At 41.5% G+C, this 12,009-nt stretch overlaps 2 protein-coding genes across 3 annotated transcripts; both read left to right on the forward strand.

The window, feature by feature from the left end:
- Positions 1–873: 873 nt before the first annotated feature.
- On the forward strand, positions 874–3,797 carry LOC115742949 (5'-adenylylsulfate reductase 2, chloroplastic-like). 2 transcript variants are annotated; one of them, XM_030677510.2, is made up of 5 exons: positions 874–1,087; positions 1,666–1,821; positions 1,947–2,082; positions 2,453–3,257; positions 3,349–3,797. In XM_030677510.2, exons 1-5 carry the CDS (start codon positions 1,000–1,002, stop codon positions 3,577–3,579), a joined length of 1,416 nt encoding a protein of 471 aa, XP_030533370.1. In that variant the 5' UTR covers positions 874–999; the 3' UTR covers positions 3,580–3,797. The 2 variants fall into 2 exon arrangements, with proteins under 2 accessions (XP_030533370.1, XP_030533371.1); XM_030677511.2 differs by having other exon boundaries at positions 1,950–2,082.
- A 4,583-nt stretch (positions 3,798–8,380) lies between these two features.
- LOC115742955 (glucan endo-1,3-beta-glucosidase 1) lies at positions 8,381–11,375 on the forward strand. The gene is made up of 4 exons (XM_030677519.2): positions 8,381–8,644; positions 8,763–10,067; positions 10,915–10,942; positions 11,101–11,375. The coding sequence occupies exons 1-4, from the start codon at positions 8,581–8,583 to the stop codon at positions 11,282–11,284; spliced, it is 1,581 nt and encodes a 526-aa protein (XP_030533379.1). The 5' UTR covers positions 8,381–8,580; the 3' UTR covers positions 11,285–11,375.
- Positions 11,376–12,009: the final 634 nt, after the last annotated feature.

Consider the following 12,009-nt stretch of genomic DNA (forward strand, 5'->3'; position numbering starts at 1 on the left):
AGCCCAAATTAAGGAAATAACACAATTATTGCTCGAATTGTCAATTTAATAATCCTCTTCCAAAAAATCCCAAATCGTTGCCCTCTATCCAAATCGACCATCGTTAGTAAATATGTCAATACACGTGGTTGGCAAATACTACAAGATAGATCTAATGTGAAGCATGACATATCCGATGTTGAATATCCACATTTATTGGCACGTATTGATTTTGGCAAATGATATGTATCATCAAGGTAATGATTATACAAAACTAATAATCGTCTTCCAAGAAGTCTCAAATTGTTGCCCCCAATCCAAATCGATCATTGTTAATAACGTCTCACTATACATGACTGGCAAATATTATAAGACGGATCTAATATGAAGAATGTCATATTCGTCTTTATCGACACATATTGATTTTAGTGAATAATAGATATCGTTAGGTATCAAATAGATACCTCTATATGTAAGATGAAAATTTATTTAATGGTAATCGTGAGTATATTTTTGAGGCTTTTAAAGGTATTATTCCTCAGAAATGCCGGATGCTGTCCTGAATTTGTTAACTAAATTTAAAATTTCCTAAAAAACATTTTAAAAATTAAAAAATAGAAAAAAGCCATGGCTGCTAAATTGCCTGGAAATATCGGCAAAATGTTGACCACAGCGCCGAAATTGACAAACGTTTCGGGTTCGGATTCGGATTCTCTCCCCGTCTCCGAGCAGGCCCGCCACGTGACGCGAGCGGTGACTCACCCGCGTCGTCCCCTCCAATCGCCTCCAGCCACGTCGGCGACCATGCAGGGGACGCTGCACGTTCCCGTCATCGCGTCCAGGTTCGTCGGGGTTCCCTGACAAACGTTTCTTATTTAACCTCCCCCTCCTTCCTCCTCTCTCTCCCCCACACACAAACCGAAAATCAACAGAGCTTCGACAGGCACGCCGGAAACGCAGAGACGAGATTTCTGGTTTGATTTTTGGAGAAGAGGGGAAGAAGATTCGGTGGTGCTTTCCATGGCGTTGGCTGTGAGTACGTCTTCTACTTCCGCCATTTCTGGGTCGAGCTTCTCCCGCGCGAGCAGCAATCACAACGAGCTCCGAGGTATCGATTTTCGGTGTTTTGGGCAGAAATTCAAATTTCGGTTGCTTGTAGAGCGGGAAAGCGCCGGATTTTTTGTTTGTTCTGATAGTCTGTTTCGGATTGTGTCGGAGGTGGTGATTTCTGCGGATGAAGCTGTGCTGTTTAATCGGGTTGGGGTTAATTTGGTTTTCGTCGGCTTGGAGACGATCTGAAGTTGATCGTGGCTCGAATTTGTTTGGTTGTTGTGTAGTATCGCTCCTGACTGGGGGTTTTGCGAATCATGGAGTGTCAATTCATCAACGCATCGCGTTTACTTCGGATTTTGCCTGATTGTGGTATGTTCTCGTTGTTTAGGAACGATTTGAATGAAACTGGCGCTCAGATTTGCGAAGCAATTCAATTATCACTTAGGGTTTCTGCAATTGAACCCGTTTATAGTTCATGAGGATTTAATGCATCGTTGTGTGTTTGCTGCTTTTGGGTTGCATCGTCGTTGCTTATGCAGATAAAATTCCCTGTGGATTTGATAAATTGTGCATAAATTGGTTGATTTTGGGTTGCAATTTTTCATTGCTAATGCGGATGAACTGGGATTGCAGCTCCACAGATTGGTTCGTTCCACCTGTTAGATAGACCGCACGCTGCGTCCATAGCTTTGAATGTTTCCCAAAGGCGATCCTCAGTGAAGCCCATCAATGCAGAGCCGAAACGAAATGGCTCAATTGTCCCTTTGGCAGCAACAATCGTTGCTCCTGGTAAATAGCTCGAATTATTTTGATTTAATTTATTGTTGAGATTTAGTGAATGATCCTTAATTGAAGATTCTTGCCTTCTTGGATGCATTAATGACATTTTCTTGTGGTGACGTCTTTGAATTCAGCAGAAGTGGTAGAGAAGGTGGATGTGAAAGTGGAGGATTACGATCAGTTGGCAAAGGACCTTAATGGTGCATCTCCTCTTCAGATCGTGGACAAGGCCCTTGAGAAATTTGGAGATGATATAGCGATTGCTTTCAGGTATAACCATGAAAAAAGAGGTCAATTGATCTGAGAATCTGGTTGAGATTATTCATTGGAAAAGTATATTTATTGACATGGTGATGTGGTTGAATTGAAGATGATTTGTGTTTTGGAGCTTGTCGAAATAAACAAGATCGTCGAGCTCCGTTTTTTTAGCTAACCTTATGGCAGAATTACATGTTAATGCTACTTTATACGCTCTTGCGCCATTTAGTCAAAACGTGCAGCTGAATTTTGTGTGAAGAGACTTTTGATCACCTGTTGATGGTTACTGAAGAATGTGTTTACATTGTCGCTTGCTCTGGTTTTATCTTGCCTGTGGATGGTCCTCAGACATAATTAACACTTTCGATTCATTCTTTTGCAGTGGTGCTGAAGATGTCGCCTTGATTGAATACGCAAAATTGACGGGAAGACCTTTTAGGGTATTCAGCCTTGACACGGGGAGGCTGAACCCTGAGACATATCAGTTTTTTGATGCCGTTGAGAAGCATTATGACATTCACATTGAGTACATGTTTCCCGATGCTGTTGAAGTTCAGGCACTAGTCCGCAATAAGGGGCTTTTCTCATTCTATGAGGATGGACACCAGGAGTGCTGCCGCGTGAGGAAGGTGAGACCCCTCAGGAGAGCCCTCAAGGGACTCCGAGCCTGGATCACTGGGCAGAGGAAGGATCAGTCTCCAGGTACAAGGTCCGAGATTCCAGTGGTTCAAGTGGACCCTGTTTTTGAGGGCATGGATGGTGGGGTAGGTAGCCTTGTGAAGTGGAATCCATTGGCTAATGTTGAGGGCAAGGATGTGTGGAGCTTTCTTAGGGCCATGAATGTGCCTTTGAATTCATTGCATACCAAGGGATACGTCTCAATCGGGTGCGAACCGTGCACAAGGCCAGTGCTTCCAGGTCAGCACGAGAGGGAAGGAAGGTGGTGGTGGGAGGACGCCAAGGCGAAGGAGTGCGGGCTCCATAAAGGAAACCTGAAACAGGAAGAAGCTGGAGTTAATGGCAACGGTTTGGCCCACGCGAATGGAAGTGCCGATGTTGCCGATCTTTTTGACACTCAGGATTTGGTCACCTTGAGCAGGCCTGGAATAGAGAACCTGCTGAAGCTAGAGAACCGAAAAGAGCCATGGCTCGTCGTCTGCTATGCCCCGTGGTGCCGCTTCTGCCAGGTAGATAATTCTGGTGAAAATGGTCTTTTACGACTAATTAGTAATTGCTTTTTGACACGGGTCTTAACTTAATTCTCCTATTTGATGATAGGCAATGGAAGATTCGTATGTCGAACTTGCCGAGAAGCTGGCGGGAAATGGAGTGAAGGTAGGGAAGTTCAGGGCGGACGGCGGCCAGAAAGAGTTTGCAACGCAACACTTGCAGCTGGAGAGCTTCCCCACAGTACTTTTCTTCCCTAGGCACTCCTCCAAGCCCATCAAGTACCCCTCGGAGAAGAGGGACGTCGATTCCTTGATGGCCTTTGTGAATGCCCTCCGGTGACGGAAGCCGAAAAGCCGGGAGACTCTTCTTTTCAGTAGGTTAACATGGGATTCATTGAAGGACGGAAGTCAAATTACTCCAATTCGTTTTGTGATGGCTTGGCTAGCAAGCTAGAGTTTTGTGGGCGGGGCCGGTTGGAGTTGCAAGGCTCGACCTCGGACTTTCATGTAGCTGTATATTTTCTGCATCAGTGTTTGGTATAGTCAATTGTTTTATTTCGCAGTCTATGTAGAAGGAATGCTGTGTAATATTTGCGGACTGACCATCTGTTGCAAAATTGAGGTCCTTGTTCGGTGCAAAAGCTGTCGCCGAACTGTCATTTCCTCTTGAAAACCTGAACAGCACAACCCTTCATCGCAATACATTCTGCTTCACTGCTGAGGTGAGGCGAACTGGATCGATGTAAATTCAATCATATATTTATGGGTGAGTTAGAAATGGACTGATCCAAATTCTTTCTATTTACCGAATATTAGGATGCATATACAACCTAATCCGAATACTGTCAAGCTAAAAGCTTATGAAATATCTTGTAAGTTTGTACAGATTTGATAAGAATTTGATTTGCATTCTAATAAGCAAATGATTGAATGGCGCAAAGCGAATGGGCTAGTTCAAGGGAGCCAGAAGCGTAGTAGTCCCGTAGCCAGGTCATGTATTGGAATCGATCTCATTCTGTATCGGCTAATCCTAGAATCGACGTAATGTTTTATAAATATCAAGATTCGATCTTTTTGCTTTTTCAGAAGAAAATTGGTTATTGGAAATGTCGGCAGTTGACACAGTACTGGGTTTCAAACAAGAACCGTCCCACCTAGGAAAGCGAGAGGCTTCTCGCAAGGACGTCTTGGTACCGTGGACACCGGCCCACTCACTTGACAGAAAAAAAAACAAAAGAAGGTTAAGAGTCGTTGATTTATTTTAAATAACAAAAGATTCGGACTAGAATTTAGATTCAATCTAGAGTGCAAATAATAACCATTTTATTTCGAAAATAATTTCCGGCCATTTCCTAGACAAGTTTCTGAGTAGAGAAACTTGTTTAATAACGACATTAAATTTATGTTTCTACAACAAAAATATATTTGATAACATCGTAAAATTTCTACGGTTGTGATGGAGGTTAGGGTTGCGACGAGAAGCAAAACTATGGTTACGGCGACAGAAGTTCGACAATGGTGGCGAGTAGAAGTGTCGAATGGATAAATCGGATCGGATTGAAAATAATCCGACCTATATTGACCGATTTAATCTATTTTGACCATTTTAATGAAATATAAATTTAACGGCCCATATCTTGTAATAAATGGGCCCAAAGCCAAGTCCAAGTTTTAAAAGCCACGATTCAACCCACTTACAAATTTCCTTCACCTGATGTGCGCATGAAGCAGTGAAGGCAGCGGACAAAACAAGGAGAGGGAGAGAGAAGCTCCACGGCAAAGAAGTAAAGGAGGGAAAGGAGAGAGAGAAAGTCTCGTACGTAGTCGATTAGGACGTTCCGACGAGCCAAACCAATCGTAAATTGCAATGTCGGGTAAGCAATCGAAGTCTCAATTCGTCTATTCAAAGAAGATTTACAAAATAGGGCATATATTATAGGTTTGGTCGATTTTGAGCTGTGAGGTTCAATTGTGTGGTTGTCATGCAACGTTTATATATAGGCATGAAAATTGGGGTGTTGTGGATGCATTGGAGTTGATAGAACTTGATTTGAACTCATCGTTTGCCCAGAATGAATTTTTGAAGTTAGATGCGCACACTACATAGTAGCGAACAGTACACTTTGGGGTTGAGTTTCATCTGTTTCTGGCTAATTTTTGGATGGACCAAGCTAGGGGTCTCGTAGTACATCGAAAAGTCTTTCTATAAACTATAAGTTTGCTTGAATAGGAGTTCGGAAGGAAGTTATGGTGAAAATGATTTTGGCACGCAAGCTGTATATAGCTGACAACAATGGTTTTCCGCCATGGGAGAGCCTTTTGGTGGCTTGTAGGTGTCATTTTATCGACGAATAAGCTTAGTTTAGTCGACTCGTTCGTTAGAATATTGTTTTACTCAGTTTTTTATACTGTTTTTCAATTATTTGATAGAAAGACAAGTGCATCGGTTCGAGTAACCATCGTAAGTTGGTTTTCAACTTTTTCGGGCGAGTGATGCTATCTCTTCTTCGAATCTATGCATTATGATGGTTACTCGAACCGATGCACTTGTCTTTCTATCAAATTTATGCATTTGAAAAATATTTTTCTAAAATCAATCACTTGTATAGATTGAAATAATTAATCAATAAGAAATATATTTATTATCGATAACAATTTATGTCTCAGAATTTTCTTAGATGATGAAAATATTTTCATTTGTTCATTTTTGTATGCAAAACAGAGATCATTTTTAGAAAAATATTTTTCAAATCACCCATTTTTCAAAAAACAAATAGTCTTAATGATCTCTAGATTTCCTTCTTCCTTCTCTAGCCATTGGGGATCGACGATGAGAAGAGTCTTTATTTCTGTTTCTATTTCAAAAATAGAAAAGTAAAAGAAAAAATTACTTCTCATTTATGTTCCAAACTTATTTCTTGACTAAAAATTTGTCCCGAAAATCGAAAAATGAAATAGCTTACTAAATGAATTTCTATTCCAAATAAGTTCTCGAAAATTAAAAAAAAATAAAAAAAATAGAATGATTATTATGCGCGCTTCTGAAGTCCATGCCTTTTTAAGGTTTTGGGCCCAACATTTATTACACAACTTTTCATGGAACGCGAACACGCCGAAATTCAACTGAAAATGGGTCCGAGTCAAAACATGTGGACCTATTTTTAGTTGGATTTCATTTCTTACGGACTCATTTCAGCCTATTCAGAAAAATTGAAGTCGCCCCGTTTTACAACCCGATCCGTCAAATATGAGTCGAAAAACGGGTCGGGTCGGTGGACCCATCTTAAAACACGAATATGCTCTAGTCCCGAGCCTTCATCCACCGAATCGGTAGTAGGCAAACGAGTTAGACAAACATATTCACTAAACGGGTTTAATACTAAATAAGGATTCGAAGCGCGAGTAAAACTACACTAAATACGAAGTTTGTCAATCTTAGGGTTGAAGCCTAACGTTTTAATGACCCGAGAAGTTCTATTCGATTCCCTTAATTCCGAGGTAGATTAGCAGTTCAACTGCACTTAACATCACCTCATTAAGGTGATTATGTGAAGAAAAAAAATGAAAGAAGATGGTTCAATTATGACAAATGCAGCTTAATTTTCTAAACTGCCAAAGTTAATAGTACCTGCTCTGCTCTGCTGTTGTTTGGTTCTGTAGAGCAACTTTGCTCTGTGCCCCTTTGAGCCTCTGTGTTTGCCTGCTCTCCATGTACTTTAAAAAGCCACTTCCTTTTTCCATCGCCACTTCCAAATTTCAAATTTGAAAATTTTCAGACTTTTATTTATTTTTTTTCTTTTTTGGGTTTCTTCAAAATTTAAGAAATGGAATGAAATAATGGCAGATGGTACAAGATGGACTCCAGCTGAACCCCATTAACAAAAGAAGCCGAGAGCTTCGAATGTGCTTAACAATGGTAATGGTAATGATAACGATAATCACTTTTGGGGGGCTACTCGCGGGAGTTCTTTATGATGGAAATTCAACATTTTGAATTCTAATCATTGGGCTCGCATTTTGAAAGCTATCTAATTAGTCAAATTATCAAGAAATTTGATATGAAAAAGCGCGAGATTTTTGTATTTAACGCGCGTTATTTATAATTTCACTTTGATTCATACTCCATGTCGGACTCTTATGGCAATGTTCGGAGAAGGTGGGCAGTTCAACTCGACCCTCCCCGCCTTTTTCAATAAATTCAATGCATGCGTTTTTTGTCTGATATTTTTTCTGTCTTTTAAGACACAACAAAGATTCATGAAGTGGCTCAATCATGGGGAATTTGCAAATTCAAGTAAATGTTGAAAATTAGGAGACAAGCATCTTAAAACTTCCGTAAATCTACACCAAATTCGTTTTTTTACAAATTCCGACATACGACAAATAATGTCTTATTAGGATCGAGCATAGGGATACTCTCATGGATACATAAAATTGATTTAAAAATCTATCCCATAAATTCTAATAGAGGATTTATCCGAGTTACGTCTCATCTCGGGGCACAAAAGTGCATGATAAATATTCAAATATTAATTGATCTTGTATTAGCCGACGATATCTATATGGACCCACGATGCATTGCTCCGCGGAGGTAAAACTTTGCCTACTAGGCAAGAGGTCAGCAAGTTACAAGTTCTGTTTTGCCAATGGCAAGAGTTTGGTAACACATGTTTTGCTTAGTCCAAAAACAAGAGTTCAATAGATCAATTTGTGTACCAATCTTAGTATCTATATTTATCGGCTAGATGAGAAAGTTTGAGAAACACTTGTGTCATTTTGACGGGAGTATAAAATTCACGGTTTCTTTAGAAATGTTCTGAGGACAGTTGTTAAGCACTAAATCAAATAAAGAAAATTTTACATTTTCCATGCACTTTCGTGCTTATATTATATATAGTTAATGCTGTTTATATAGAAATAATCCATGTATATCATTTTGAAAAAAAAAAAAAAAAACAGAGCTTCTGCTACTTTCATACAAAACAGTTTCTTCCAACTTTCGCAACAACCCTTCTTGAAAGCACATCAGAAAAAGCTCAACCGCCCTTTCAAAATTCTTGTCGGTCCACCCACACGGTTAAAAATTTTTGGAGGAGGATGATTCGCCATGATTTCACCTTTCATCTCCAGTCTCCACCAAAAGAAAAATGGCATTTTCAGTAAAGACCAGATTGTTCCATCTCTCTCTCTCTTTTCTTTACAGTCGTCTTTCTAACCGATCACTCAGAGCAGGGAAGACTCTTTGCCGAACCTTTAAACTTTCCCATCCAGAGGATAATGCAAGGATCTGCAGCTGATTCTGAGCTTGAAGATGGAGCAGTGAGGCTCGACTCTCTCTTCAATGGCAATCTCTAAGCTCACTCCTCTTCTCTTGGCCCTCGTCTTCCTCTCCATTGCCGAACCAGGTACAGCAACAAAGAAGCGGAAAAAACCAAGAAAGAGAGCAGCCCGCTTGAGATTATTGTTCGATCAGCCAAAAAGTTTCAACATTTCACAGCACTCTTACCTTCCTATTTCTTGCAGGCGAGCCATCACTGTTCGCAGACATCAAGCAAGGCCAAGACCCAGATAAGGAACCGTACGTGGGTGTGAATATAGGCACGGACGTCTCGCATCTCATCTCCCCGCCGAGCCTCGTCTCGTTCCTTCAGGTCCAGAAGATCACCTACGTCCGTCTCTACGATGCAGACCCTGACCTCCTCAAGGCGCTGGCCAAGACCAAGATTCGGGTCATCATCGGCGTGCCCAACAACCAGCTACTCGCAATTGGGTCGTCGAATGCCACCGCTGCTTCGTGGGTGGACCGAAATGTCGTTGCTTACTACCCCGAAACGTCAATCATTGGCATTGCGGTCGGCGATGAGGTCTTGACCACAGTGCCCTCTTCGGCTCCTCTGCTTGTGCCTGCGATTGGGTCTCTCTACAGTGCTTTGGTAGCTGCGAATCTCCATACCCTGATCAAGGTTTCCACGCCGCACGCGGCGTCGGTCATGCTCGATTCGTTCCCCCCGAGCCAAGCCTTTTTCAACCAGAGCATGGTCTCTGTAATGCTTCCCTTGTTGCAGTTCTTGTCAAGAACTGGGTCACCTCTGATGATGAATCTGTACCCTTACTATGTGTTTATGCAGAACAAGGGTGTGGTTCCTATTGATAATGCGCTCTTCAAGCCCTTGACGCCGTCCAAAGAAATGGTTGATCCGAACACTCTGCTTCACTACACTAATGTGCTCGATGCCATGATCGATGCCGCATATGTTTCAATGAAGAATTTGAATGTCACCGATGTCGCGGTGCTTGTGTCTGAAACCGGGTGGCCTTCGAAGGGGGACTCGAAGGAGCCTTATGCCACGGTCGATAACGCGGATACATACAATTCCAACTTGATTAAGCATGTTCTCGATAGGAGTGGAACTCCTTTGCACCCAGAACTTACTCCTAGTGTGTATATATACGAATTGTTCAATGAGGACTTGAGGTCTCCACCGATATCGGAGGCGAGCTGGGGTCTGTTTTATGGGAATTCCACGGCGGTGTACTTGCTTCATGTGTCTGGAAGCGGGGGATTTTTGGCAAATGATACTACCAATCAGACATACTGCATTGCCATGGACAGCATCGATGCCAGAACTCTACAAGCTGCGTTAGACTGGGCATGCGGTCCGGGGCAGGCGAATTGTTCGGAAATACAGCCCGGGGAGGATTGTTATCAGCCCAACAATGTGAAGAATCATGCCTCTTACGCATTTGATAGTTACTATCAGAAGGAAGGGAAGGCTGCTGGGTCTTGTGACTTCAAAGGTGTGGCCATGATCACCACCACGGACCCAAGTAAGTATGATCATCCTCAACACACTTAAAAGCCTTAAAGAAGTGAATTGATTCTGCATTGAATTATGAGTTTAGACAGTAAAAAGAATCTGAAAAGCTACTGGTATGCATTTCGATGTGTTTTAGATTAGGCTAAGTTGTTCATAAGCATTTTGCTCTGCACAAGAATTGAAACGTGGGATTCAAAAAGGAAGGGGAAAAAAAACAGTAAACTAACAAATGACATTGATTTTCCTCTTGGCCTAAAAACAAAAGTGTAACGATTTGACATGGGAAGAATAAACTGACCCTGTGACCATGCCTCATTTGGCTAAGTTCAGAATGGAATTAATGAGGGAAAGAATTGCAGGGTCAATTTAAAAAGAGCCAAATGCTAATTCCCCAAAACTCATGCCACTGATGTGGAAGCAATTGAAAAAGAGTTTGCTTCCTTTTCTCATTGGATTCTAAATGTATTTCTTGAGTCATGGAATTCTGATAGTACGGGAAAGTGATAGATATGCACATGGCATCCTGTGGTTGGGGGCGTGAAAGTTGAAAAGAGCGTCGGAATGTACTGCACTGTAGTTTTTCTCAAAACATTGGGACACTACTTGCTGTGTAGTACCCTTTAAAGCCGGGGAAGTTCTCAAGATATCCATCAACCATGAATAAGATCTTGGTTGTAGATTTCTCTGTTTGGTTGCTTGATGAATTTGAGCTTCAGGAGACTTAGGCTATTCGCCAAATGGGGTCCATACTTGTGTTATTTTCTTGTGGTTGATTCACTATGTAAGACCATTATGTGCACGCATGTACACTCTCTGACATTGGTTCACTCTTTTCTTCTGGGGGGAAACGTCTGCAGGTCACGGGAGTTGTATCTTTCCTGGAAGGTGAGAAACAAAGAATCCTCCGCTGCTTTCCACCGGTTCTTCTTGTTCCTTAGCTTGTACTCTATCGCCTTGTCGTGGTCTCCTGCTTATTTTGGAATATTTTTTGAAATGCTTCTTTGAATTCCGAGTGGTGCGGAAACTTTCAAATTGTTTTGCAGCAAGAAGGTGAGCAACACGACGAGGCAGGTTCTGAACTCATCAGTCTCAAGTGGTGCGGCTGAGAGCTCCAGATTTTTCATCTTCAGCAGCAACAGGAGAAGAGCAATTGACAGGGCTTTACAGTCTGTCTTCTTTGTACTTTTCTCATTCTTGTTAGCAATTGCTCTCTGGACGCCAAGCTGAAGTATATGAACATAATAATGTTTCTTCCGTCTGTATTAGTATAATGTTTCTTGATCAATCAATTATTTTTTGGTGTAATTACCACCTTAAATGGAGTGCCTTTTTCTCCTTAAGCAGTCAACATCAGAAAAATTCCTTTCACCACTTCTCAACTAAGGCAAAAAGGGTTTCGAATGTGTACCATCCTTTTTCTATCAACCTTTGCCTAAAGTAAAATGTTAGAATATTGATTGATGTCAAAGCTATGTTTCTTAGGCAATAGTTGATTCATATTGCTGAGAATTTTTCTGGGGCCACTGGGAGATTGGACATTTAAAGATGGGTTCTTTCAATCATCTTCTCCTCTGACTTTATGCTGGTGTGTGGCCCCTCTGGGTGTACAATTGACATGCTAATCAGATGCTTGGCGATGTTCTCTTTTAACCATGACAGGACAACGCAGAAAACACATGTTTGCCCTCAATATCTTGAGCAAACAATGCCCAAGTAAGTGCATGTTAAAGGACATTTGCTGAAGCCTGAATATACCAAACAAGAAATGTTTTCATTTTCAGAATACCAGTTACACCCAACAACATAATGCAAATGTGGGTACTTAAAATCTGTAGTTTTCATATCAATGTGCTTAACCCTCGTAACAGAATTCGCTCGTTTGTGATGTTCAAGCCTCGATCCTGGTCACTACTCGACCCCTCATTATGAATCCGATGCCGAATAAGTCGGGT

This window comes from Rhodamnia argentea, chromosome 9, assembly GCF_020921035.1.
Source record: "Rhodamnia argentea isolate NSW1041297 chromosome 9, ASM2092103v1, whole genome shotgun sequence".
Lineage (NCBI taxonomy): Eukaryota > Viridiplantae > Streptophyta > Magnoliopsida > Myrtales > Myrtaceae > Rhodamnia > Rhodamnia argentea.